Source organism: Trametes versicolor (genome assembly GCF_000271585.1).
Source record: "Trametes versicolor FP-101664 SS1 unplaced genomic scaffold TRAVEscaffold_4, whole genome shotgun sequence".
NCBI lineage: Eukaryota > Fungi > Basidiomycota > Agaricomycetes > Polyporales > Polyporaceae > Trametes > Trametes versicolor.
Window position 1 is genome coordinate 499,663 of NW_007360324.1, and position 25,671 is coordinate 525,333.

Consider the following 25,671-nt stretch of genomic DNA (forward strand, 5'->3'; position numbering starts at 1 on the left):
TACGCGTACATTCCATCCACATCGTGTTCATAGCGCGATCGCACCCTAGCTGCCCAGCCACAGCAGCCTCTTCACACCGTACTCCATCTTCGCGTACACGCTGGTCATCCTCTGGGCCTCCGCCAGGCTGCGTGTGTAAGTGGACTCAGCAGCGGTGCATAGTCATGGAAACAGGGAAACGTACCTGACAACATCAGCCTCCGTGACGAACTCGTGGTGGTCGTTCCCAATGTCCTTGCATGCCTGGCGGACCGCGTCCACGATCATATCGACCGCTTCTTTGCAGTTCTTCGCGTTAGCGAGTTCATCCGCGGTCTGGATGAAGCTTCCGCTCTCCCGACGAGCCCGTGCAGGGTCGACGGGCAACGCCTTGAATGCAGCGAACGCTGTCTCCTGTCCGGCCACCGGAGCGGCGGCGTTTGAGAGGATCCGCGATAGCGGAAGCGTGCTCTTCCGTGGTGCCGTCATAGAAAGCCTCGAGAAGGTTGCCGACGACGGGGAAGTGGGAGGGGTCGTCAGATCCAAGCTATTCCGTATCGAGTAGCTGGTGACGCGCGTGTCCTGATCAAGCGAGTTGTGCCATGAAACCACGAAGCCAGCGTTCTGTAGGGGGTCTCGGCTCGCTTCCTCCAATGGTGATAGGATGTAAGCGCCTATTAATACGAGTTCAGTAAAAGAAAACACCACGTCGTGGATCGCGATCACCTTTGGTAATTCCTATAATGTCTCCGAGAGGGACACGGGTATACATCTTGACTTTCTCCAGGGTATAATCATAACTCTGCGCGCAAATCAGCGCAACCTTCTCTGACATGCTGTACTCATACGCACAATAATATAGAGCGCTTTGGCGCTCTAGAAAGGGCAGGTTAGTACGCCCATGCAACGAGACATGCAAATGAACGCACAAGGAGCAGCACTTTCTCTTCAAACTTGTCGCCCATTTTGGCGTTAAGCTCTTCCGGAGCAAACAGGGTCCACCCGGACAGCAGCCGCTCGCCCTCCGGCAGCACACGGGAAACGCACGTCGCAATCGCGTCTGCGCGAATCTTCGAGATGCGGATCAGCTCCCTCGGGTCCGTGGATTGCAGCTTGTTTAGGAACTCTGAAAAGACGGAGGTCGTGCGGTTGCCAAGTATGTAGTCGATAACGGCCTGGCTGAACCAGTCCGCAAACGTCGAGCTGTACATCCTGCAGGCGAGTCAGTCCGATGCCACATCGGAAACACAACACGCGCGTTGGACGCACCGTGCGAGCGAGTTGACACCATCGTTTAGCAAGCCGGCGAGATCTCTCTTCCCCGTCCTGTGCATGGGGCGGTCAGCCCCTGCAACCTCGCTGACATCGTGCGTAGCTTACCTCGTGAAGTCACCCTACGTTAGACAGCAGTTAAAGTGAACGATCAAACACAGGTTTGGATAAATGCAGCACACCTTCAAGGCTGACGTCCCGGCGCTGCACGTCAAATAGTCAAATGTCAGCGCTCCGCGCATTAGAAGGAGAACCACATACTAAGCACGGCTGATAGCGTCGCCGTTGTTGGCCCAGACTGTAGAGGACACGCCAAGCATCAGTGGCATGTACCTATGGCTGAAACACAGATGGCACAAACCGTCATTGAACACCACGTCCATCTCTGTTCGCCGTTCGTCCTGATTGAGCAGGGCCACGGCCCCGAGCTGGCGGTTCAGCACATGGCGTGCAAACGCCGACTACAGCCCCGATCAACGATGCCACTCCAACAACACGCGTGTAGGCGGCCGCACGCACCTCAACGACGTTGGTACGGTCCAGGCCGTCTATGCAGTTGACGCGGAACACGCCCTTCTGCGTGGACATGATGTGGTTGTTCGAAATCCAGAAATATCTGCCAAGAGGGGATTAGCTGCAGGCTATTGGGTGTGAGGGACGTCGGACCGACCCCTGGGCTTCGAATGTGCGCTCAAGCTCGTCGATGAGTAGCGAGATATTCTCGTATCTAGGCAGCTGATCAGCAACATGAGTTTGAGGGGAGGAGTGCGCAGCTCACTTCATGCCTTTCGTTGCCGCATGGAAATCGTATGCGTGATACCTGTGCTATCTTAGCGTCTGATCAGGCAGTTGCAGTGCTGACACGGGCGTACTTCACGTCCTTGGGGGCGAGCTCCTTCACATAATCACCATAAGCGTTCGTAACCTGCCCCTCTTTGCCGTGTTGCTCGGCGAGGTTGACGATAGTCTTCCTTGAGGTGTCAGAGAAGCGTTGCGGCGCAAAGGCAAAGCCACATACAAGAGGCCCATAAGCGGCAGTGACCTTGCCCAAATGCTGCTGAATTGCACGCAAATTTTGGTCGTGCGTGCGCTCCGGGTTGAGTTGTGGGGCGGGCTTCAGGGCCATTCCTTGCTGATTCCAGAATAGAGGAACTGCTCCGTGGTGAGCCGGCCGTACGCTGAAACAGCCGCGGGCACCTACTCGATCCTCGGATCTGAACATGGCTGAAAACATTTGAAGTCCCCTCCCGCTACCGCAGAATAAGCTCAAGCTCTTGACACAGTTCATGCCCAACATACCTCTACACGCATGACCGTCTCAGTCTCGACGAAGTTGGCTACATTGGCATCGTCGTCGATTCCACGGCGTTGGTACCTCAAGCCAGCACGGTCCCTCGATCTGCGAGAAACGATGACGTATTCCACAGTGGTGGCGTTGCCTTCTTCGAAGGCGACAGGTTCCCGCGCAATGGGGAAAGACGATATCTGGTAAAAGCCTTGCATGATGGGCAGGACATATGGATGAAGCTGTGCATCCTGCCGCGGTCAGACGGAAACATGGTACGGGAACATAAGTTGTAAGTTACCCCATTGTCAATGAAGGGTTTTGAAAGCCATTCGTTCCACCAGAACCGACGGTCTACACGGCGCCAGAGCGGAAGTGCAGCAGATGGCTCGGCCAATACATCGACGGTTTCGCGTACGGGGCTGAGCCGCTGCGAGTCGTCCAGGATATTGAGCGTCTCCCGCAGCGCATTCTGCGTCTTGGCTTTGTCGATCAACTCGTGTTTATGCTGAAGCGAGCGTGTCATGTCTATGTTGCTATATAAGTGTTTTATGTACAGACGGTGACGCGAAAGACTGACCGAAGGTATACGCAAAGTACATCCCACCTCTGGTAAACTCCCTGATACATTCTCGAACGATCTTGTCTTCAAGCTCGGAATGCTTCTCCTCCATGGTCTGTGGTGCGGGGGCGGCGGAGGATACAATGGCCTCCAACACTTCTTCGCGCTCCTTGGAGTCATCCTTGGCTATAGCCTCGATATCAAGAGGTTCCCCGAGGGTCTGATCTGACTGTTCCACCAGAGTATGATCAATCGTCGGAGCCTGCCTCGAGTTTCTCTTCGAAAGTCTGGTCCAGAACGACAGCCGGTCTGCCAGTGTCTTGACCACGGTGTCCGTGTTGGTAGACAAGTCCGACGACGGAGTCGAGATGGTTGAGGATGGCGACGGGGGCCCAGAGTCCTCTACGTCGTCAAAAGTCCTGTCGGGGAGTGGGGAGACCACCTTCACCTGATCCTCGTCAGCGAACTTGACTCGCGGAGACTTGGCACCGTCTGGTGCGACGTCGTCTATTTCCGCGGCGGTCTCCTCTATAGCATGTGCTTCGCGAGCCGCTTCCGTAGGTAGCAGGGAAGCCCTCCGATCGACGTTGTTACGGGACGTTAGAGCAGCTAGAATGGTGCGCGCCCGCTCCTCTACCATAGGTATAGCGGTGACGCCCTTGACGCTGTATACGGTGTGCCTTGGGTCAAGAACTTAGAGATGACGTTCAGTTGGAGTTAAACATGTCGAAACGAGACAACGCCTCACAAGTGCCGATTTCATTCCTTGACGAGATGACGAGGAGGTAGGAAGCTATAGCGTATGTTCAGCCAATGGTTACATCATTGCGCACAGCTATACGCACCCGAATAGACTTCCAATAGTCCAAGTATACCGTAAACAACGACGCTCTCCTCCCAGTTGACTTTGACGGCACCAGGGGAGAGGGTCTCGACCTTCCCGCCTTTGCCCCACTCTATCCTGACCTCCGACTCCGATGCGTCCTCCACGCGTCCGGGATGACGTGGCCGCAGCAGAATCCCTTCCGTTGTTGCCAAGATCGAGATATACTCGTAAGGACATGGGTGGGGGACGGGCGGAAGCACATCCTTAGGCTGCAAGCCAGTGTGGTGCCCTGGAGGCTCCGTAGTCGCCGCGGTCGCTCCGGCTGGTTGTGCCGGCTTTGGCTCAGGCGCGAGCTTGAATGTCTTGGAGAAAAGGCGTTTCATGATCGCCTGTCGAGTGGAGAAAACAAGTGGTGCATATGTACGCGAGACGAGATAGACGAAGGGAGCACGAGAGCAGGAGGAAACGAGTCGGACGCTCCGGCGGCTCAGAGTGCCTGGAATGACATCAGATCTGCTAGATCTTGCAACGCCGATCTCCACTGAAGCATGTGCAGACGACCGCGCGCAAATCAATTTCCCAACATCCTCCGAGTCCAGCACCGTTCAAGTTGTGGCTTTCGCGTCGATGGACGTGGTTTGCCAGCAGTCAACGACGCAAAGTCCAGAAATATGTTGCAACAGCTGATACTATACACTGCGATACCACTCCATATTCTACGCAGGCGCGTTAGACGAACTACGGCCCTCGACACGGATGTCGTATCCATAACCACCCCCGGGCGCACCAGGAACATTGTCGCCGGGGCCGTTGTAGTGCAGCTCCGAAACGTCGTAGTTCCCTGTTAGCAATATATGCGATCAGCTTCTTCGACCTGAAGTTTGGCAGCAACGAGTACTGACCGATGAACTTCCAGCCGTCTTGCTGGACATGGTATAGGTTGACGGTGTTACCGGAGAACGCGTCTCGGTGACCGGCAGCGTAGATGCTGCGCCTGCCCAACTCGTGGGCCTCCTCGTCTGTCAGGTCCCACTTGTATCCTTGGTCGAGCACACCATACGCGAATGTGCTACCGGAACCAACGGAGAACAGATCGCCCTTGAGCCGGGATCCGTCAGAGTCGACGTAGAAGATTGCGGGACCCTATAGAGGCGGGGCCTTGTTAAAACAATGTGAATCGAGTGTCATGCGGTATACGTACAGTCTTGTCCCATCCGCAGATCATAGTACCCTAGAGGTGTGTACGTGAGCCTACGAGTTGAGGGTAATGGATCATAGCGAGACGTACCATGCTGAGACCCATTCCCTTGTAGCTGTACACGAGGTTGCTCAAGTACTTGCTCGCGGCAGCGACCGAGATGCGCTCGCGATTGCGGAGTTCATGCAGCCTGCACTGGATACCGAGGTATGTCTCCCAGTATTGGCAGTCGGCTATACACATCACAGTCAATGGGCGTCTACTTGCAGGTACGGAAAGAGCACTGACCAGCGCCACCGGCCATGGTACCCAGTAGGTAGGGGTTGATCTCGATGACCTTCTTCACCGTCCCGGATGCTAGAAGATGTTCAATATGATGAGATACGGGGACATATGTGTAACCACTCACCAACATAGCTGCCCGCCGTAGCCCGAGAATCGACCGCGACAATCACACCGCCCTTGTATCTGAAGGCCAACGTCGTCGTACCGTGCTTGATTTTGATACGGCAAGAGGGGTCTGCATGGTCGTCCGTGTGCATGCGCAGGAATGATGAAGGCTATCCACCGCAACATGAGCATGTACATAGCACATAAACACGCGTATGCGCGTCGTAGTACGCACGTCTGCTACTGCAGGAATCTTGAATGAGGGCACGCCCTTGGCGAGGTTGCCGAAGCCGCCCGCCGAGCCCCACATCATCTCAGAGACATCTTCGTCTTCGCCATAGAGCTCCTTCGCCTTGCGGATGTCGGCGTCGGGTGATGTTGAGGAGTAGCGGGTGAGGAAGGAGTTCATGGTGGTCGAGGTCGTACGCGTACACCCTTCGGGCGCCAGTCTGCAGGCGTACGTTTCCTACTTCCGTCACGTGCTGGAGGCGCGACGCGCGTTCCTCTCGAGCCTCGATCGGGTTCGGACGCCAACACGCGCAGGTTCTCACCGCGTAAAGTTTGAGTAAAGTTTTAATGGTTCGTGCCGTCGTGGGGGTGCATGGCACATGTATCGTTCTCACACGCAATACTCACGCACACTGCCTCGTCGAGTATGAGCTTACACTGTCCGCTACAGCAACTTTGTAAGAGCCATTCAATTAGCTCGTGCTTCACTGCCGTCTACCTCAATATTCGTGGCCACTACACATCATGAGGCGTGTAATACAGTCGACCTTGCAGTTCATTTAACTTCCGGACGGTGCGCTGACTGTCGCCTCTCTACAGTATGTCCGGTCATAGCGGATACGAAACTAACTCACGCTCAAAGATGGACGACGGCAATTTGCGGGACTCCAGAAGGGCGGTATCTGCTGTCGAGCAACCCCACGCATCCGATATTCTAGGGGTTTCGGGTGCCCGTCCAGCGGAGTGCGTTACGAGAGGGTTGCCGCCACGGAAGACAGCGAACGACGAGAAGGCAACGTCGCCAGGTGGTGCAATGTGTGCTTGGCACAACCCGTGGGTCGTCGGGCACCACCACACCGCGAGCACTCAGGGCACCTAGAAGCAATACTGCCCAAACGGGCCTCCGATTACGAAGCAGGTTACAGACCCATGAGGTCGACGACTACAGAAGAGTGGCGCGCATGTACGAAGGTTCGAGGCAGTGGGCACGCTGGAGCGTGTCGGCCTCCCGTCACTTTTTTACAGCCCAAGCGAACGCCCAACGGCTGTAGATGCGAGCGCGCAGGGTGCGCAGCTCAGCAGCAGCTTCGCGCTGCATCATCTCCACGCTTTCCGGGAGGTATCCCTCGCTGGCGACACGGCGCGTAAGCTCCACCATTTACGAGAAGGTTCGCCCGCGCGTACCTGAGTAGGAGCGGGGTTAGCCCCGCGATGTACCTGAGGCAGTCGTCGCGGAGCATCTCCGCTGTAAGCCTTTCTGTGGGGTCAGCCGCTACGTTGGCGCACATCAGCAGTCTCTAAATATGTCGTGTAATGTTGACTTACTTTGAGGCCACGGACCGATAGGGATGAACACCTTGTGCCATCCAACATCCGTGTACGCATCTATAGACCGCAGCCACGAGGGACACATCGAGGGAGAATCGATGCTGCCTCCCCTATTTTTCATGGCGTTGTACGCCGCAAAGAAGACGCGGTGGGTCCACGTAAATCCGGGGGCACCTTCCTCGAGGTAGGACAGCGGCTGCTGCCACTCGTCGAAGAGCTGCATGTCCCCGTCGCCGGAGATCATAACGCCGCCGGGTCGTAACGCTCGCGCGCATTCCTCTAGAAGTCGAGGATAATCGCGTATCTAGTGTTATCAAAATAAGCCATCGCGGCATTCTGAGCGGCGAGTGCGCGGCGTACCCCAGCTGATATCGCGCGTGCGTGAATGAGGTCGAATGTGCCTTCATAATGACTAAACCCTAGGTTCGCCTAGAGCTGAAATGTGAGCCGCGGTGGCCATGACGCAGCCGAGACATAGCACGGGACTAACGTCGTCTATTTCGAATCTGCAGATAAGGTATGCTTCAATTCCTAGACCGAATGACACAATGAACTATTGGCGACATACCGACAGTTCGGTGGGCAGTCTCTGCGGATAGACAATCAGCGACCATCGGATTGGGTTCGGACGTCAGATGATCGCGGCTCACCCATCGACCCTCGGCGGCGCTAAGTCAACGCCTACGACGTTACAGTGGGGGAAGAGCGTCGCCATCTCGATCGCCCTACGGACGGTAGGCGTTAGCGCTATAACACACACATATGGTCTTACACACCATGTCCCGCTTCCGGTGCCGATGTCTAGAATCCCGGGCTGCTTCCCCGGTTTAGGACGGAGAGCTCGTCTGACCAAGTCTGGTGCTGGGCATAGTCCGCCGAGAGCGAGCGTGATAACCCGATGCTGTAAGTCGAGTCTTCTGTGCTCCTCGTTGTCCTAGACAGGGCCATCAGCACATTCCGCAGTCCGGCCGAAGCATCTAGCGGGCCCTACCGCGGGTAAGAAGTACGTCTATCACGGTGTCAGATATAAGTCAGTCCGAGCGGAGTAATCACGTACGTCGTTTTGGTTGTTCAAGGTGCGTCCGTAGATCTGCCTCAGCTAGTAGGTATAAGTCAGTTGTGTTATCAAGCTGCAGTGATACCAGATAAAGGCTACCATTGTTTGGCCGTCGACGGAGGACGAGAACGAGTATAGCGATGGTGCGGGACTGCCGCTGCGTCCATCGGAGCTGCTCTCGGGCAGCTCGTCCTGGTAGGAAGCCATGTGGTCGTCAGCAACAGCGGTGCAAACACAAGCCAGGTGGTGTACCGAGGAGTCAGGCAGGGAGCTCCCCGAGGACGAGGAGTATATATGTGGGGGCCCATGCCTTGACGCCCATAGGAAGGCCGTCCTTGCCTTGTCAGTACCTGGTGGCAGGGAAATGGTCAGCGAGCGAGAAAACTTTGGATAACGTCATGGCGAGACCGAGGAGAGCGGTCGCTGGGAGAAGCGGCTCACTACTCATGCCAGTGGGAGCCTGATTGGGTTTGGCGCATGCAGCTGCTTCGGAGCGATCTTCGAAAATTCCGGCTCAATTAGTGTGGCGATAAGGGCCGAAGAAAACGCTGCGCCTCGGTAGGGGAATGCGTGTTCGGCGGTGGTAGCTGCTTAGCTAGACACGGACTCGGAGGGCGCTGGAAGGCCGTCAGTCGCGGTTTGAGAAGCAGCCAGAGCCTCGGCTGACCTAGCGGTCGAGCAGCTTCCCCGCATGAGTGCTTCGCGCCGCCGACGATGCTCTGTTGGCGGTCGAGTGCATAGATGGATTGTCTGAGCACGAGCAGATGGATATTCGTCGAGCGCGGTCGCATGCGCAGCCAGGGTCCCGATTGTCGCCACTCACCCAGCTTCTCGTTCCCATTCCTAGCTGACTAAGCCAAGATCGCACCGGATCGGCAGTTGCCGACGCGCGCCCCGCCCTTGCCGCCACAGCTGCACTCAACCGCGTCTTCTCCTCGAACCGCCATGTCTGGCATCTGCAGGGCCCGTCTCGCTGAAGAGCGCAAGCAATGGCGCAAGGATCACCCCTTCGTACGCGTCTTATCGCGCTCTCCAGTATGGCATTTCGCTGAACACCACAAAGGGCTTCTACGCTAAACCCACCAAAGCCGCCGATGGCTCCATGAACCTCCTGGAGTGGGAGGTCGGAATCCCCGGAAAAGCTGGGGTATGTGGCCCTGGACGTTCAATTATTCTTGGCGTGGGTTGCTGAGCGCATGGACACAGACACCATGGGAAGGTGGTGTCTACAAGCTCATGATGATATTCCCCGAAGGTACGAGCCCCGTCCAGCTTGTCCGTGTGGATCCATGAGAGCTCAGTTTGTTTTTAGACTATCCATCTAAGCCCCCCAAATGTAGGTCCGAGCCATGCTGCGCGTGAACTGTGGGGATAACGGCTGTGTTGCCGCAGGTAAATTCTCGCCGCCCTTGTTCCATCCGAATGTCTACCCCTCAGGGACCGTGTGCCTGTCTATCCTGGACGAGGAGAAGTCATGGAAACCGGCGATTACGATCAAGCAGGTCAGTGTGCTCAGGAACTCCTGCGATTTGCTCACAGAAACGCTAATATCCCCGTTAGGTCGTTCTTGGGATCCAAGAACTACTAAACGACCCTAACATCAACGATCCGGCGCAAAGTGACGCTTACACCATGTTCAAGTGCGCATATCTCTTACGCACGTTACACTCATTTCTGACGTGTATTTTCAGGAACGACAAGGTGGCATATGAGTGCGTGTAGTTTCTACAAGTCATTGACTCACACTGACCCGACGTGCAGGCGCCGCATCAAGCAGCAGGCGCGCGAGAACGTGCCAAAGTAAACAAGTTTCTTCGTCTGGCGATCCCATCTGCTCTGTACTGTTGTCGGGTTATATTCTTACACTATATGATTATGTTTTCCTGGGGAATGCTTGTATATGCATCGTGGTTTTGTTTGTCTGGCCATGCAACTTGCGCATGAGGTGCGCTCAGGTACACGGTGTCACGATGGGGCCATGTTATACGATCGAGTACATGGAGAATGCGCTACCAGTGAGAGAAGAGGTGAGGGAGCAGATACCCGGCCCGATCAGTACGTCAGTCTCTCGACTGCGAGCCGCACGGTCTGAATCTGACTGGAAAGCTCCTTGTTCTCGTTCGTGGTAATGCTCGCGGCGATGACGGGCCTGGTCACGCCACAGGCACGGCCCAGCGCAGCCTTGGAGGGCACGAAAATGTACGACACGTTCTGTGTGAAAACGGTGAGCGGGAACGCACGCAGGGCCCCGATGAAGCGGAGATACCCACCTTCTCCTCGCAGAGTAGAGGGAGGTGCAGAAGAATCTCCAGGGGCTCCGTGTCGGCAGTCAAGATGATGAGCTCTGCGATACCACGGTTGAGGGTCTTCGTGGCTGGGAGCGGACAGAACGTTAGAAGCCGCCGGGTGGACCCGAGCGCGTTGTGGCACACCTTCATTGGCTCCTTTTTTGAGCTGCTTGAACTGCGACGCACGCTCGACGAGGTCGAGGATCTAGCGGGCGAAGAAGCGCGGCGCAGTCAGGACCAGGCGGGCATGGACAAAACCTGGAGAAACGCACCGAGTTGGTGAGGTCGGCTTGGGCGAGGGGGAACGCCTTGCTCGCGGAGTCTTCGGCGGACATCGTGTGTAGTTTTTAGAGCGACCTCACGTTGGGTTGATCCTTGGTCGTAGTCGTCAGATGGTCCTTCCCGTGAGCAGGATGGAAGTCGAGTGCAGAGGAGGGCAGACAAAAATTCCGCCACAACCGCGCGTCGGCAACTCGCACTCGCCCGATTAGGCAACCCGATCATCTTCCCCCGCCTTCCTCGTCCCGGCGCGGCTTCTGCGCTGCTCCACCCGTCTCTTGCACCACCACCATACAGCGAGGCTTGTCCGAGGTGTCGTCGGTGTGCTATGTATAATGCGCTGCACGCTACTCGTCCGCTTGATCTACGGTGCTTTCTTGGTTGCACTTAGGAAAAGCTGCGACATGGCCATGAACGAACTGCATGCGCTTCAGACAACATAGGGTGCCGCAGACATATATTAGGGCTGCAGCAACATGAGGATGGCGCAACATCTGTCCAAACCACATCCGAAAACATGACCCTAAAAACTGCTCTCGCACTTGCGCTTGCTGCCTCGTCGTTCGGTATATGTTTTACTCAAAATGTCGCGCAATTATTGCTCACCATAGGACATGCAGTGTCTGCTCAGGTCGCTTCATCGTACTGCGATGCTGCAAGCGGATTCTGCTTCCAAGGGATTCATGTAAGCATCTACAGTCTCTTCTTTGAGTATATCCTGACGGTGCTACGACGCACAGGACGCCACACTGGACATGACCATCGGTGTTATCTTGCCTCCCGACGCGACACCTGCGTCTACCGAGTACATCGTGAACTTCGTCGTCCCCGCCTCGTTTGGCTGGAGCGGCATCAGCATGGGAGGCCAGATGTCTAACAGCCTTCTGTTCACCATGTGGCCCAACGGCAATGAGATCATGCTTGGGTCGCGTTGGGCAGAGTAAGTTAGAAGTCGTCGCACACGATCATTTGAGACTGACGAAACCCTTGTGTAGCGACTACGTCCTCCCTACCGCCTACGCGGGTCCGAAGATCACACTTCTCCCGCCCTCCAAGATCAACAGCACGCACGTCAACGCCGTCTTCCGCTGCCAGGTGCGCCGACTCAGCCGTGGAAGCGTAGTGCATTCACTCACTAATCCATGCATCAGAACTGCACCGCTTGGGACGGCGGCTCTCTCGGCTCAGAGAACTTGGACGGCACCGCGGTCCTCGCCTACGTCGCGTCCACGAAGACGCCGGTCGAAGACCCCTCGGACATCGATTCCAGCTTCACGGAGCACGACCAGTTCGCGTTCTTCGGTGTTGACCTGAGCCAATCACACTCGTCTTCCTACAGCAAGTACATCGGTGGTGGAGCCTCGCCCACTACCACTCCGGCGGCACCTCCCACTTCTACCGTCCCGCCTTCGACCACCAGTGGCGCACCTGGAGCCCTTCAAACCGCGGTATGTACAGCAATCCGATGATACTTGGACTCTATATTAATTAGTTTCACAGTATGGGCAATGCGGCGGAACTGGCTTCACCGGTCCTACCGCCTGCGTCGCAGGCTTCACTTGTGTCGCTGTCTCAGCCCCATACTACAGCCAGTGCCAGCCTTCTCATTAGATACTGTGTATGCGGTACTCATTGGGCATATATGCGAGATTGTTTCCATGATTGATTCAACCTGAATGCGGTTTCTACTCGATGTTTATTCCTGCGGAATTGTCGGATATATGCTGTTGGGTCACGTGCACTGCGGTCGCGATCGAAACATCGAACCCGCGCGCGTCGCTGCCACGGTTCTGCTTCTGGCACACCCGACGCTGCGCCCCACCATCTAGCTCCTCCACATCCGCCCCGTACCAACATAAGAGTTTGTCGACGAGCGACGCTGGACAAGTCACAGCATCACCGAGCGCCCTCTCACATCACCTCACCACACTTACCAAACGCTAACTATGGCACAATCCGGCCCGTCCATCCTTGACGTCCATACTCCCACTTCGTCATTTGCTATCATCTACTCAGGTCAGTGGACTGCCCGGCTATTGCAAACTATCTCCTAATTGCGATGTTAGACCCTGAAGACAGTTTGGAGACGCTATTCGACAAACTAAGCAAGAAGACCGTGTCAGAACTCAATGGCAGACATGTACGCCCAGGTTGGGTCAAATACGAGTGGAACAGCACAGTGTGGAACATGGATGATGGTACGCTCACCAGACGCTACACCCACGCAGTCTCTAATACTCGTTCCTGGCAGCATCCGACTACGCCATATTCGCATGGAGGCTGAAGTCCGCCACCCCAGGAGGCGAGGGCTGGCCCATCCTCTTCGTCCGCAATCCCGACTCCCATCTTCCTTCGCCCCCTGAATATCAGAACCCGTCATTCTACATGTTCCGCCCCAAGCCCACCCCTTACTCCCCGCGGCTCCCGAGCACGCCTGAGAGCTCCTCCGCCGCGAGTGGGAAGTCGCGCAAGCGCAGCAAGGTGCCCAAGCCCGAGAACACCCTGCCCAAGTTCAAGAAGGAGTTCGAGAAGTTCCACAACGAGAACGGTGTCCGCACGATCAGCGGCAGCATTGGCCCTGTGAACAACGGTCAGTCCATGTGCACCTGTTCCCACTCGGCCTGCAAGGGCTGACAGCGTGTGTGTGCGTGTAGTGCGTATGCTGCTCAAGACGGGGTACCGCCATGTGTACATCTCGCGCAAGTTCGCGATCAAGAATGGGTTCATCCCGAGGGATGCTGCGCCCGGGCATTACGGGTATAGCGGGATCGTGAAGTACGTATTCGCTTGCCGTTACTGTCGCGGCGTTCCCGAACGTTAACTTTGCACAGCCTAGGGAAATGGCCAGTCACCGTGGGCCGCACGCGGACCGTCCACTCCGTCTACTTGACGGAGGAGTCGCACTTCGACGTCATCCTAGGCCGGTCGTTCGTGGAGCGCAGGCAGGTCAAGTTCGACCCTGTCGACCCAACCGACGTCGTATGCGGGGATACGGGAGAGAAGATCGATTGCGAGCTAGTCATACTCAAGGACGGCAAGGGACAGATCGTCACCGTAACCTGAGGTCGCGACACGGGCAATTGGACAATATTGGCTGCGAATGTGCTATACCCGGTCTTCTTTCATGTAGCATACGAACTAAGTTACTGTATATTTATACACGCCATCTATCACTTTGATGCAGTTACTACTTGAGTTGAATTCTAAGAGCACCTACAAGGGTGGGCTCGGCCCCAGTGGCGCTGGGTGTACCGGTGGGCGCCCGTTTGGACGCTTTGCTGTAAGCGCTTATCCCACGTGGTTTTTGCAAGGGGGGGAGAAGCGCGGACGTCGAGTCGGACGACGCTGAACACGACCTCAACGCTCTCTGCTCCCCGCCCGCGATGTCCGTCCTTGGCCATCTGCTGCGGCCAGCAGCAGGTGCCCGCAGGGCATACTCTGCCTTCTCCAAAGCCGGCGGCGGCCGCTTCTTCGTCCCCGCCAAACACCTCAAGGACGCTCCCTCAACGAGCAAGACCAACGTCGACTCGTCCAACGGCGAGGTCTCTACCACTCCATCCAAGGACGATGTCGGATCGATGTCCCCCCAGAACGTGGAACCCATCGGCTCTACATCCTCCCTGACAATGTCGTCACACTTTGCACCCGTACATCCACGAATCAATCCCCAGGACCTGAAGCTGCACCAGTTCTTCTCCCTCCACCGACCTCTGCTCACGCTGAATCAGCCGCCGTCATCTCTCTTCGAGACGCACTCGTCGCTGTTCCCGGTCACGTCGCACTCGGCGTCCGAGAATAGCAAATACGGGAGCATGGAGGAGTTCGCAGACGCCTCCCCGGAAGCCGATGCGGACGCGGCGCGTCAGCTGGCGCGGACGATGGTCGTGAACAGGATCGGGGCTTCGCTGGCGTGGGAGGACACGCTGAAGCGGCTCGGCCTGGACCTGACGTCAGGACGCGCGGAGGAGGTTAGCATGGCGGAGGCGGAGTTTGAGCTGTACATGGACAGCACCAAGAGGAAGCGCAGAAAGAAGATGAAGAAGCACAAGTGAGCCTCCTATTGCCCGCCAAAACAGCGCATATTCTGATACCATCTGTCCTCCTCTCAGGCTGAAGAAGCGGCGACGCGTATGTCTTCCATCGGATTCGCGGCTCTGGTGACCCACTGACGTGTTGTCATTCTAGCTCAACCGCTCCCAGAGGGTGAAGATTGGGCGGTAATCGTAGACTATACACAGCCAACTTCTAGTATTTCTCGATCTATACGGGCTCCGCCGACTCCAGGACCTGTACCTCTGCACAGAACCTCATAATTTACCGCTGATGCCTCTCACCAGATTATCAGGTTCTGCTGGCGTCCGTGTGACAGATGTAATGTCCATCTCCCGTCGGGCGGCGGGCCTGCTTGACGCGCCTGTGAGAACCATTCATTAAGGCCCGGCGGCACGGTGGTCTAGACCAGGTGCGTCCGATCTGAACCGTGATTCGTTCGGACTGCGGCCATTGTCCAAGGACACAGGCGTGGTTTGTTTCGCCGCCGGTGCGGCCGCTGTGTGGTGATACATGAAGTCATCTGGTTCAGGTACCTGCTAGTGCCCGGGGGTCACGAACAGCTTATGTGTCCCGCGGCGTTCGTGGACCCTAGGACGGCCAGGTTATGTCTTTCATTCGGCCGCATGATCCAATGATTCTTCTGCACGTTGCCGCCGCGGAAGTGGTGGGGCGCCGCGGGCGGCGAAAGTGCAACCTGCCTTTCCGGGTTCCCTCTGTGCAGGCAGCGGTGCGACCGGGCGGCCGTGTGTATGGCCTTCGGCAAGCTGGGCCCAAAGCCAGCGGCAGCAGTTGCTGCAGTGGGCGGCCACCCGTGTCCATGAATCTGCTCAGATGTGGCAGAGTGGTTACCTAGACGAAAGTCCTTTGTTCTCTGTTAGCGGAAAAAGCATTGTATGTGCTCTGCCGGGGAACGGGGTACGATGGTAGCCATCACAGCCACACGTCCAGCACTGTCCTAAAGGAGACTTGCGACTTCCTCCCCACCCTCGGACGATTGTGCTGCGCTATTTGTTCGCCGTCGAGGGGAACTTCCATTGCTCCCAAGGTTTCATGTGCTTTTGGGGTCTCCCACGAAACCGCTGATCCTAGTACGTACCTTCTCGAGGTCCGTCACCCCTCCCCCAAACCTCTACACCGAAGAGGCCGTGTACTCCTCCGAGTGACATACTGGGCGCGCAATATAGACGATGCAGTGCATGTCTGGCATGCGTTTGTCGAATTGCCACCGCTAGGCTCCGCATTGGTCGAGTCCTCGAATTTCAAACCTCTCCCGAACGTGAGTTCCTCCCGTCTGAGCTAGTGCTGCGGGGCTCATACACTCACTTGCCTGTCTAGATCCCGATACTGCTGTACGCCAAACGCCGATAGCACGTTCCATCGGCGCCCGTCCGTTCCAGGAAAGTGGGGGCGTCGGACCCCGTTCTGCCCGCTTCTACTGCTTCTTCCGCCGTACGCAAGAATCTGTCGGACATCGGCAATCCAAGGCTATGATCCATCTGTGTGCAAGTCGGGTCCGGCCGCGCTGAACGCTATCGGTATCTAGTCCCGCCGCTTTGGGACGTATTAGGAGCCCGAGCGGCCCTGGCCAATTAACAGCGGTATGTGGAAGCCCGCCGCGCCCCTACAAAAGCCTGCGCCGACCTGCGCTGCCTGCCCCACGTTTCTTCCTCTTCACCAAGTCATTCTCTTCCCCACCATGAACAGTCGTCCGTCGAGAGCGATACCGATCCCGCTGCCAAGGTCGTCACGAAGGAGACCAGGAGAGCCGTCCTTTCCTGGACCTGGCGTTGATCCCCTCGCCGTTCCACAAACACAGCCATCATTCCCCAGCCGCTCTGAGAGTTCGCACGCGTACTACGCCGAGCCCATTAGCAGCAGTCTTATATTTTCGATGGACCCTGAACGACCCGAGTACTCCGTACACAACGCTCCTACTCCCCTCTACGACCTCCCACGTTTCGCTCGCCCACGAACCCCCGGAAATCCTCTCCGCTGTCGACGGTGCGGACAACTATACTACCAGAGCACCACCCCTCGAGCGCATACCGATGACCGATACCCTCTTTGCCAACAATGTCAAGGGCGAGCTGCGCCACACGCCCCCATGCGTCCGCGCGCCGACACCATGGTGGCGACAGACTACATCCCGGCGTGGCACCGATCGGCCGGCCACCCCGCCGACGTGCTGCAGCCCTCCTACGGTGAGTGCCTCCGCCTCCTGTGATGCATAAGCGTTCCGATGCATGGCACAGGCAGCGCAGCGCCCCCGCGGCCGCCCACCGACTACCAGCCATGGCACGGCATGACTGCGCCTGCGCCGCGCAGGCCCACGCGCGCCAGCCCTAGCCCTGATCCCATGCCTGCCTGGCAGCCACACCCACATGCGGGGACGACGCTCCCGCTACCACCCCCTCCGCCGTCGTCGTATCTCCTGTCTCGGCTCCGAGAGCAGATGCGGCAGGCGGAGGAGCAGTTCGCTGCGCCGACGGGCCACAGAGGTCGGCCCCGCAGCGCGGCTCCGCGTGGTTCCCAGGCTGAGTCTGTGAGGCAAGGATGGTCGTCTGATCGTCGCGCGAGGGCAGCGAACGCGCCGCCGCTGCCGCCAGGCTGAACCCTCGAACCTTGAACTTTAACCGATACCCCGTTTCTCTCGCTTCACATTGTTTGCTTGCTGTGATATGAGCTGTCTATATGTCTATGTCTATCCTGTATCATAGTTTTACACCGGTCCGAGCCTACACGAGACACTTTCCGTAGCAATGCGCGTACATTAGGTACCATAGTAGGTAGAGTGTCTATCAATGCGCAACACGAACATCGTCTAAAGGGACCATAGCGAATACCGAACCCAGCCAATCCGTCTACGCGCACTCTATCGTGCAGCCTCGCTTGCGCAGAGGCTCGACGAGTCGTTCGAACTCCTCTTCCTCCCGAACAGCGCTCCAGTCTCCATACAACTTCACCCGCTGCAGCGCTGGGAAGAGCTCCTCCGTGTACGTCCCAAGGTGCTGCCCCAGGTGCGCCCAGAAGTCGGCGCTACCGGCTTCGTAGAACGAGTTCGGGAGCGCGTGCAGCCCGACCGTGTGCAGCTCCTCCTGTGCGCGCGACGGCACGGGTGCGTGCGTGAAGTGCACGTAGTAGTTCAGCTCTGCGAGGCGCGGACATCCCGCGAGCACGAGCGCGAGGAAGTCGTGCACATAGAACTTGAGGCTGACCCCGAGCTCGACTGTGCGCGCCTGTGCGCCGAACGCGGCCCACAGCGGCTCGAAGATCTCCGCGACGGGCATCGCGTCGAAGACGAGGTGCGAGAGCGCGGGGCACGTCCAGCGCGCGAGCGCCATCACGTAGAACGCGTTCACGCGGCGTAGGCGGAGCGTCGTGAGACGCGGGAGCTCGACCGGGGGCGCGTAGAGGAAGCTCTGCCAGAGCTCGCCGCCGATGGAGAGGTACTCGAGGTTCGGGGCCTGCCCGAGGACGTGTGGGAGGGAGTTGATGCCGCCCGTGCGCGCGGCCTCGTTGTTGTGCCACCAGTCGAGGCGCTTCAGCGCGGGGAGCGGGGGGCAGTCCGTGTCGAACTCGTAGTTGCCGGACGCGAACATGTCCGCGGTTCGCACCAGGACCTCGACGGCTGGGCACCGCGCGAGCAGCTGAACTGGCTTGATTGGCTTCGGAGTGGTGATGGTGGTGCTGGTGTACGGCAGGTGGACGCGGCGGACAATGTATGAGGGAATAGAGGTGTTATCATCGTCGTCCTCGTAGCGGAGCATGTGGTTCAGCGGGTTCTGCTGCCGCGGCAGCAGGACGTCCTCGTACAGCAGCGGAGTGGCCCAGTTCCGCCACCGCTTGCATACGAGAACGAGCGCGAGCTTCGTCGACGTGGCTTCGTCGAATCCGTGGAAGTCTATAAGCTCGAAGGGGCGGTACTTCGTGGCATAGAGTCCGGACGTAGAGGGGCTGATAGTGGCCAAGCGGAATATCTGGAGCCAGAGCTCTACAGGGAGCGCGGGGCGCAGTGTAGACGGTGCAGCCATGATGTGAGTGTGAGGCGCGGTGTGCTGGCGCTGTTCAGCGACGAGGAGGATATAAGTAGCTCACCGGAGTTGTGCATGATTAGACCGCGAGGCTGGCGTTTACGGATAGGTGCTTCGTCGGAAAACGACTCGGATCGGCGTCTGGGCGCTCCGAGACTCGAGCCTGCGCCGAGACAGCGCCGCCCGCGCGCACGGTGGGCAACGTTGCACGGCGTGCATCGCGTCTTCGCATGAAACAGGGCGATAGAAGTACTTCATCCAACAATCTCTACGGCAACAAAAGACGCGGCTATATATGATCGCGGTACCTCCAGACCCGGACCCCGCCTCGCCTGCGCGAGTCTCCCTCCCAGCCGTACTCGGCCTTCCATTCCTCTTCATAGCCCAGGGCCAGAAGAAGTTTTCTGACGTCAGGATCGTCCAACAGGGCCCCGAAGAAGACTAGATTCTGCGGCCATTCGTGTCGCCACGGGTGAATTTCTCCTGCATCCACGCCCGGTTTCGACCGGGGTAGGAAGGAAGGCGGAAATGTTGCGTTTACTCGGTCGGGGAATCGGGTTTCGAGGTATTCCAGTGGCGATGCATAGAAGACGTCTGTTTGGTCTTGATATTCGGTGACGTCCTGACCCCTGTAAAGCCGAATGAATTATGTCCTGTCACACTCACCCCAAACATGGCAGACGTACTGAAGAGGGGGTTCGCAACCCAGCGCCCACAGCACACCGTCATTGTTTAGGTCAGGCCGGTGCAGGTACGCTTGCCATGGTGTTGAGTGGCACGGCATAAGGAACCCGATGGAACGCGAGGTCTCGGGCGCGAGATGTCGCAAGTGATGCATGACGGCAACTTGGGCACGTTCATGGAAAAAAGTCACGTAAATCAGGGCGGGCACGGAAAGCGTTATCAAGACGCGACGAGCCAATAGTGGGCCAGAGCGCGAACTGCCTTTGGCGCCGCGGCTGTCCACGAACGACTTCGCCGCAAGGACATGCATGGACGGGAGAAGGGGATGGAGGAAGCGCCACTCTTTGTGGCCTGCGAAGGAGTAAACCGAAATCGTCCACACCAAGAGTCCGAGGAGAACCCTGAGGGGCGCCGGCGCCGGTGATCTAGCTGCAAGATTGGCACCATGAAGAACCCAGGGAAGCGCTGTGGTGGTAAGCAGAGGAAGCGCTTGCGAGAGGTAGTAGTGCCAAGGACTCCTCCCATAGAACAAGGACACGGAGGAGGCGTTCGTGAGCAGGAAGTTGACTGGTGTCAAGGTAAGCTGGCCGTAGTAGAGGGAATCCAGACCAATGAGTGCGAGGAGGACCAACACCCTGATTGAGATTTTAGTCTTGAAAGGACGCAGACTGGGGTGGGTCGCTCACCCTGTAGAACAGGCGCTTAATACGACTGTCAGGACTTCACTTCGCCGTTTGCGCAACGTCCACAATAGCCATCCGAACATATACACCCATACAACTGCGTTTGTGGGCCTGATAGCACAGGCCAACGCAGCACATAGCAAGGCTTTCTGAAGGTCTGTTCTGGGTGGGCGTGAGCATTTAGCTGCGGCTCGTACGTACCCCGCCTGCTTACCTCCATCGAGGCATGTTGACATCCCAAGGGAAAAAGCTCAGAGCCATAGTTGTCAAAGACGTCTCCGCAGAGTTTGAGATGGAACGCGAGAGCGACAGGCCATGAAAGAACGATGTCAAGGAGAACAGTACCTGCCGCCAAAGTCAAGCGGCCATACAGCAGTGACGCGTTATGGAGAGTACTCACAGCTGCGTCCACGTACCTCTCCCCAATGGTCCTTCTCGTTAGGCGAGCAAGCCAAATATCTGTGCAAGCCGCGAGCGCACCGTGCAGCAGCTTAGGGCCCCAGATCTGTGGCGTGCTAAGTCCTCCGTCACCAGAGCAGCCTCCGTGAACACGCACCTACCAAAGCAGCGGTGTCGTCCAGGCTAAGCACCTTGAGCAACCAGTATATGTGTACATTCAGCGCGGGGTACACGATGCTCCGTATCGGCTTCGGCGTAAGCCATTCCCAGGTAAGCTGCCCGTAGCCGAACACGAGATGATGGGCGACTTCCAGCGACTGGTAGTACTCGTCAGGTTGAAAGAATGTGCATGTCGCAAGTGCTATTCCGATGCGAACTGCAAGGGCAACTGGTGGTAGATTACGCATGCAGCAGTTGAGAGAGAGAGGTTCCAAGTCATGAGCAACACCGTCATGCGCACGGCGACGACGCCAATCGACACGAGCGCTCAAGCGTGTCAGTTTAGGCGCGCAAGTGAACCCACAACCGTCACGGTCACAAACCATCTACTCAATTTCTTTCTCCTCTCCGGGCAGAAGCATCCGGGATGTGGGGACTTGTAAATACAAGTAGAATATACACCGTCTGCATACGTACTGACACTACCGATACATTTACGCGGACAGTTGCACAACAATAGATATACAGGGAGGGCATCTTCACATTCTCTCCGCGGCGAACCTCGACACCCTCTTTTCCCTCCCGGCTCCATGCGCTCTGGTAGGGACAGGGGTGGACGGACTGGAATCTCTCACCGCGCCCGCGACTGATGGTTTCCGCTCGAGGACCGAATTACTAACGGGCGCCCTCGAATGAGCCAGAGCGGGCGACGGGGAGGGCGTGGCGCTAACGGGCGTGCCGATAAGGGTGGATGTGGGGCTCTGGAATGACGGCGACTCAAGGATGGCTGATTCAAACGCGCTTAGGCCTGATGGGACGAGCGGAGATGACGAAGGGTTGCCACCAGGGAACGACGGGGAATCGACAATCATGCTGGGCATCTGCATGGGCCGCTTGCCAGCCGCCTTCAACGATGCAGCGGTGACGGGGAACGAGGGCGAGTCGACGATGACGCCTGGCGTTTGTGGAGGGAGAGGCGGAGGGGTTCCGCACGATGCTCCAGGAATGCGCGATATTTTCGTGGGTACAGCGATGGGTGTTCCACTCCGAGAGCTCATCTTGGGGGATGACCGCTCGACGTTGCTGGTGGGTGTGGACACCCCGGAGCCTGGTGACGCAGGGACCAGGGGAGGCGTCTGTGTTCCCAGCGACATCTTGAACTGTGATACTTTGGAGACTTTAGGTTTCGGCGGAGCGGTAGCTTCTACCGGCGGCTCATCGGAACTAGACTGGGCCTGGGTTGCGGATGAGGGGGAGCTCGTGGGCACCGTAGAGCCGTTTGAGGGAAGGATAGGTCCAACGTTCACGACATCGCCTTTTGTCAGCATCTCCAGCATCTCTTTGGCCTGCGGGTCGAGTTCATCTTCGCTTTCGCCATCTTCACCCCCCGTCAACTTCCCGCTTTTGAGCTTCCCTAGCCGCACGGCAGACTTCAGCGTCGAGGACTGGGAGGAGGGTAGGATAGATGCGCCCAACGAATGAGATGGTAGTGAGGAAGTGGACGTTAGAGAGGACTTGAAACGAGATTGTGGCGGCTTGGGAGGAGCTGAGGAAAGAGTTGCGTCGAGCGGTACAACCTGATGTAAAGGTATCAGCGAGGTTATATCTTTCCCAATCACCACAACCACATACTGGTTGATCCCACTCGTTCTCTTCCTCGCCGTGTTCGTGATTGCGCATCGCCGCCAGAGCCTCTGCCCCTACGGTGGCGCGCTTTTCGTAGTAAGCGAGAGCGATCTCGCGTTGGTGCTGAGCAAAGTCATAACCTTCGATGTCCCATTCGGCTGGCTCATCATCTCCTGGCTGCTCTGACCCACTCTCCTCAGACTCATCGTGATCTGGCGCGGGTCCATCCTCGCCGTCGGAAAGGTCCGAATGAATGATTTCTCCGTCGTCGGAATCGACAGGAACAGGCGATCCTGGGTCGGACTCGTCGTCGGAATCCGCCGGCGCGGAGGTCGGTGGCGGAGGAGATTTGGGACCACGGCCAATGCCAGGGACACGCTCAACGACGTTCATCTTCATCGGAAGCTTGTTCATGTCGCCGCGGGTGATGACTGTGGTCTTGCCGGCGTTCAGCTTAACAGGCGCGACATCTCCCCAATCCAGAGGAGGCACGCTGTTGGCGGGCTGGTTCTCGTGATCCGGGGGCAAGTCCGCAAAGGTGACACTCTTCTTGGGCTTCAGCCGCGTACGCTCCTCCCTCGCTTGGCGTTCCGCCTGTTCCAACTTCTGCTTCTCCTGCTCGTCCCGCTCTCGCGCCACGGCCAGATTTTGGAGGAGCGCCTTGCCCATCTTCTTGTGCATCTCCCTCGCCGTCTTCAGCGCGTCCATCTCCGCCTTCGCTGCCGCCTTGCGCTTCTCGAGCTCGGTTTGGAAGCGTTCGCGCTCTTCAGCCTCTTCCTTCTCCTGCTCGGCCCGCTCTTCTTCTTCGAGTATATCGAGTACGCGATCCCGTTCCGCGCGTCGACGCGCAATCTCCGCGGGAGACAACGTCCACAGAGGGAGAACATCGGTCTCACTGTTCGCGGGAGCGGGGTCGGAGGTCGCGGGACCTTGGCTAGAGGGCACGGGCTCGACGATGTCGACAATCGGAAGACCCTCCTCATTAAGCAGCTACATATTGAAGACGTTCATAGTTGCTCGTTGGTAACGGCGCGTGGACATACCTCACCCTTCTCGTTCCGCTGACCTACATCGGGCACGGCGTCCCCGCCTAGAAGCTCGCCCAACTTGTCCGATATTGTCCGGACCTGATCGGAATTCAATTTGGCGTCTTGTTCCGCCTGTGCGCCCGGAGAGAGCGAGTTCAAGAGCGCCTGCAGTGCTGCAGGTGCGGGGGTCGGGTCAGATGCGTGCGGCACGCGAGAGCGCTGAAACAGCCTGCCAAGTACCTTGTGCACGGCTCTCGCCCAGTGTATGCGCTGAGCCCGCAGCCGACGAACTCGCCATCTTGAAGTATTTCTCAAAATATTGTGGGGAAAGGTGCTGGGTCGTGTACGAGCGGACGCAAGGCGGGAGACGGTTGTGGGTGGGTGTGGGGGAGAGCGAGCCTGCAGGTATCGGCAGCTGCCGAAACGAGCTGCAGAATTTCATGTAGACGCCGGCGGTAGCACCTCGCTGCAGCTTGCACTCATCTTCAAATCTCTCTGCCCCTCCGTCGCCGCCCCTAGCCACCGCAATCGCCGCCATGGTGGTCCTGAACACACAGCCGAGCACATCGGAGCTCAAGCACAAGAAAAATCGCCGCAAGATTGCGAAAAAGCCCGCGCGGACGGCATCTGCACAGGGTGCGGAAGACGATGATATGGAAGGGGCTTCCTCTGCGCCGGGCGAGCTGCCCGCGGCGGCGCAGGAGGGATGGGATGAGGGAGATGACGATGTCATGATAGACACAGACGCAGCGGCCCCCTCACAATCCGCCGCACCCGCTTTCCCTGCCCTCCCGGCGTCCGCGCAGAGGACGTCGCTGAAGTCCGAGACTCGCCGGATACCTATACCCCCTCACCGCATGACGCCGCTGAAGAAGGACTGGGTGAACATCTTCTCCCCGCTGACGGAGATGCTGCACCTGCAAGTACGCATGAACGTGCAGCGGAAAAGTGTCGAGATTAGGGTGAGTGCGAACTATCTGCGCCCGGGAAGATCGGGCTGAGCATTCTGGTGTAGACATCAAAACACACGAAGGACATCGGGGCCATTCAGAAAGGTGCTGACTTCGTCAAGGCATATGCGTTGGGTTTCGATGTCAATGTAAGTTGCTTCGAAGGGTCAGGTTGACCGGATTGTGCTTAGCCTCCTCCAGGACTCGATCGCGCTCCTCCGTATGGACGACTTATATCTTGACTCCTTTGAGATCAAGGATGTGAAGACCCTTCACGGTGACCACTTGTCTCGCGCCATTGGTAAGTGTGCAAGTCCGACAGGAATGCAGTGCTCTTTGCTGACGCTTCCGCGACGTAGGTCGGATTGCCGGCCAGGACGGCAAGACCAAGTTTACCATCGAAAACGCTAGCCGGACACGAATCGTCCTAGCAGACACGTACGTCTTCTACAATCTCGCGCTCGTGCACGACAAACATCTTACCGTTATTGGGCGCACAGGAAAATTCACATCCTCGGATCATTCCAAAATATCAAGGTTGCGCGGGACGCTATCGTCTCCCTCATCCTCGGCTCGCCCCCAGGCAAGGTGTACGCCGGTCTCCGTACCGTCAGCGCACGGATGCGCCAGAGGGCGATGTGAGCGCCGGTGCATCTGTAAGGGTTTGTCGCGAGTAGTGTACGTTGCTGGGTTGTAGATCATTTCACGCATGTTTCATTATCTCTTTCATCGTATGGATTGACATCGTCATGCTACTTCTCCCGAGTGCACACAACATCCGTCCACCACCTCAGGATGGGCAAGCATAATCAAATGATAGAGTGAAGTGATACATTTCCAGCAGAAGGTATTTGTCGTACAAAGTGAATGTCGCACATGATATAAACACGAATAACGACCGCTATAGATTCTATGCCATGTGGACCTTCCACTCCCGGGATAGTGCCGCGCATACTTTATCCTGCCTAGAGTTAGCTCGACCAAACAATGATAGAATAGAAAACGCATTTTGGTTTCCCCTCATGCGCGGCGCCCCATCGGGAGCGGCGCGCAGGCGAGTACTTATCCCGAGGACCACGAAAAGGTATGCGTCAGGACCGAAGTCCCTCCCTCGGGGAAGAAAAGACCTACCGTTGCAAGACCGGAACAGGATACAAGAGGGTAGAATACAGGAGGGGAGGACACGGACGGGAGGGGGCGCAGACGGGGATGGGGCGAAACGCGGGGGAAAGAAAGAGAAAGAAGACCTACCTTGGATAGAACGAAAGACTTACCGTGACCTACCTTGAACGTTGAAAGCTTGAACCTTGAGTCGAATCTTGAGTCTTCGGTCTTGAGTCTTGAACCTTGAACCTAGAGGAGAAC

General features: G+C 57.5%; 12 protein-coding genes across 12 annotated transcripts; 6 read left to right on the forward strand and 6 right to left on the reverse strand.

Moving 5' to 3' along the window:
• Positions 1 to 45: 45 nt before the first annotated feature.
• Positions 46 to 4,307, reverse strand: TRAVEDRAFT_119973 (uncharacterized protein; the record flags this gene model as incomplete). Its single annotated transcript, XM_008038414.1, has 21 exons — positions 46 to 127; positions 185 to 653; positions 706 to 781; positions 832 to 855; positions 909 to 1,191; positions 1,249 to 1,305; positions 1,360 to 1,373; positions 1,434 to 1,455; positions 1,513 to 1,549; positions 1,613 to 1,712; positions 1,771 to 1,867; positions 1,922 to 1,978; positions 2,030 to 2,071; positions 2,124 to 2,218; positions 2,270 to 2,403; positions 2,453 to 2,501; positions 2,551 to 2,778; positions 2,838 to 3,064; positions 3,117 to 3,791; positions 3,847 to 3,891; positions 3,944 to 4,307. 21 exons carry the CDS (start codon positions 4,305 to 4,307, stop codon positions 46 to 48), a joined length of 3,177 nt encoding a protein of 1,058 aa, XP_008036605.1.
• A 259-nt stretch (positions 4,308 to 4,566) lies between these two features.
• On the reverse strand, positions 4,567 to 5,932 carry TRAVEDRAFT_164705 (proteasome component pts1). Its single transcript, XM_008038415.1, has 7 exons — positions 5,748 to 5,932; positions 5,532 to 5,682; positions 5,411 to 5,479; positions 5,213 to 5,355; positions 5,126 to 5,155; positions 4,827 to 5,067; positions 4,567 to 4,765 (listed from the first exon to the last, which is right to left on the reverse strand). Exons 1-7 carry the CDS (start codon positions 5,919 to 5,921, stop codon positions 4,641 to 4,643), a joined length of 933 nt encoding a protein of 310 aa, XP_008036606.1. The 5' UTR covers positions 5,922 to 5,932; the 3' UTR covers positions 4,567 to 4,640.
• Positions 5,933 to 6,752: 820 nt separating this feature from the next.
• On the reverse strand, positions 6,753 to 8,333 carry TRAVEDRAFT_45405 (S-adenosyl-L-methionine-dependent methyltransferase; the record flags this gene model as incomplete). Its single annotated transcript, XM_008038060.1, has 11 exons — positions 6,753 to 6,870; positions 6,926 to 7,013; positions 7,067 to 7,373; positions 7,430 to 7,498; positions 7,560 to 7,575; positions 7,638 to 7,658; positions 7,720 to 7,794; positions 7,846 to 8,003; positions 8,061 to 8,078; positions 8,127 to 8,168; positions 8,226 to 8,333. 11 exons carry the CDS (start codon positions 8,331 to 8,333, stop codon positions 6,753 to 6,755), a joined length of 1,020 nt encoding a protein of 339 aa, XP_008036251.1.
• A 738-nt stretch (positions 8,334 to 9,071) lies between these two features.
• TRAVEDRAFT_164710 (ubiquitin-conjugating enzyme 9) lies at positions 9,072 to 10,837 on the forward strand (the record flags this gene model as incomplete). The annotated part of the gene is made up of 11 exons (XM_008038416.1): positions 9,072 to 9,137; positions 9,190 to 9,273; positions 9,333 to 9,381; positions 9,439 to 9,462; positions 9,519 to 9,628; positions 9,687 to 9,766; positions 9,818 to 9,838; positions 9,888 to 10,337; positions 10,397 to 10,500; positions 10,559 to 10,619; positions 10,687 to 10,837. The coding sequence occupies 8 exons, from the start codon at positions 9,072 to 9,074 to the stop codon at positions 9,928 to 9,930; spliced, it is 477 nt and encodes a 158-aa protein (XP_008036607.1). The 3' UTR covers positions 9,931 to 10,337; positions 10,397 to 10,500; positions 10,559 to 10,619; positions 10,687 to 10,837.
• A 373-nt stretch (positions 10,838 to 11,210) lies between these two features.
• On the forward strand, positions 11,211 to 12,304 carry TRAVEDRAFT_45408 (CBD9-like protein; the record flags this gene model as incomplete). The annotated part of the gene is made up of 6 exons (XM_008038061.1): positions 11,211 to 11,259; positions 11,314 to 11,378; positions 11,434 to 11,633; positions 11,689 to 11,788; positions 11,845 to 12,141; positions 12,194 to 12,304. 6 exons carry the CDS (start codon positions 11,211 to 11,213, stop codon positions 12,302 to 12,304), a joined length of 822 nt encoding a protein of 273 aa, XP_008036252.1.
• A 335-nt stretch (positions 12,305 to 12,639) lies between these two features.
• Positions 12,640 to 13,858, forward strand: TRAVEDRAFT_164716 (uncharacterized protein; the record flags this gene model as incomplete). Its single annotated transcript, XM_008038417.1, has 5 exons — positions 12,640 to 12,709; positions 12,760 to 12,891; positions 12,945 to 13,283; positions 13,348 to 13,468; positions 13,525 to 13,858. 5 exons carry the CDS (start codon positions 12,640 to 12,642, stop codon positions 13,754 to 13,756), a joined length of 894 nt encoding a protein of 297 aa, XP_008036608.1. The 3' UTR covers positions 13,757 to 13,858.
• Positions 13,859 to 14,054: 196 nt separating this feature from the next.
• On the forward strand, positions 14,055 to 15,027 carry TRAVEDRAFT_145318 (uncharacterized protein). Its single transcript, XM_008038418.1, has 3 exons — positions 14,055 to 14,741; positions 14,803 to 14,821; positions 14,879 to 15,027. The coding sequence occupies exons 1-3, from the start codon at positions 14,077 to 14,079 to the stop codon at positions 14,912 to 14,914; spliced, it is 720 nt and encodes a 239-aa protein (XP_008036609.1). The 5' UTR covers positions 14,055 to 14,076; the 3' UTR covers positions 14,915 to 15,027.
• Positions 15,028 to 16,850: 1,823 nt separating this feature from the next.
• On the forward strand, positions 16,851 to 17,357 carry TRAVEDRAFT_45411 (uncharacterized protein; the record flags this gene model as incomplete). The annotated part of the gene is made up of 2 exons (XM_008038062.1): positions 16,851 to 16,947; positions 16,999 to 17,357. The coding sequence occupies 2 exons, from the start codon at positions 16,851 to 16,853 to the stop codon at positions 17,355 to 17,357; spliced, it is 456 nt and encodes a 151-aa protein (XP_008036253.1).
• Positions 17,358 to 17,679: 322 nt separating this feature from the next.
• TRAVEDRAFT_93850 (uncharacterized protein) lies at positions 17,680 to 18,750 on the reverse strand (the record flags this gene model as incomplete). Its single annotated transcript, XM_008038419.1, has 1 exon — positions 17,680 to 18,750. A coding segment is annotated over one exon (1,071 nt), but the record flags the coding sequence as incomplete, so codon positions are not given.
• Positions 18,751 to 19,066: 316 nt separating this feature from the next.
• TRAVEDRAFT_164722 (glycosyltransferase family 22 protein) lies at positions 19,067 to 20,950 on the reverse strand (the record flags this gene model as incomplete). Its single annotated transcript, XM_008038420.1, has 6 exons — positions 19,067 to 19,406; positions 19,464 to 20,096; positions 20,148 to 20,306; positions 20,359 to 20,489; positions 20,545 to 20,649; positions 20,705 to 20,950. 6 exons carry the CDS (start codon positions 20,948 to 20,950, stop codon positions 19,067 to 19,069), a joined length of 1,614 nt encoding a protein of 537 aa, XP_008036611.1.
• Positions 20,951 to 21,233: 283 nt separating this feature from the next.
• On the reverse strand, positions 21,234 to 23,727 carry TRAVEDRAFT_27837 (uncharacterized protein). Its single transcript, XM_008037876.1, has 4 exons — positions 23,597 to 23,727; positions 23,372 to 23,529; positions 22,335 to 23,318; positions 21,234 to 22,279 (listed from the first exon to the last, which is right to left on the reverse strand). The coding sequence occupies exons 1-4, from the start codon at positions 23,652 to 23,654 to the stop codon at positions 21,242 to 21,244; spliced, it is 2,238 nt and encodes a 745-aa protein (XP_008036067.1). The 5' UTR covers positions 23,655 to 23,727; the 3' UTR covers positions 21,234 to 21,241.
• A 152-nt stretch (positions 23,728 to 23,879) lies between these two features.
• Positions 23,880 to 25,025, forward strand: TRAVEDRAFT_70628 (uncharacterized protein). Its single transcript, XM_008038421.1, has 5 exons — positions 23,880 to 24,318; positions 24,372 to 24,455; positions 24,508 to 24,607; positions 24,666 to 24,744; positions 24,807 to 25,025. The coding sequence occupies exons 1-5, from the start codon at positions 23,893 to 23,895 to the stop codon at positions 24,946 to 24,948; spliced, it is 831 nt and encodes a 276-aa protein (XP_008036612.1). The 5' UTR covers positions 23,880 to 23,892; the 3' UTR covers positions 24,949 to 25,025.
• The last annotated feature ends 646 nt before the right edge of the window (positions 25,026 to 25,671 follow it).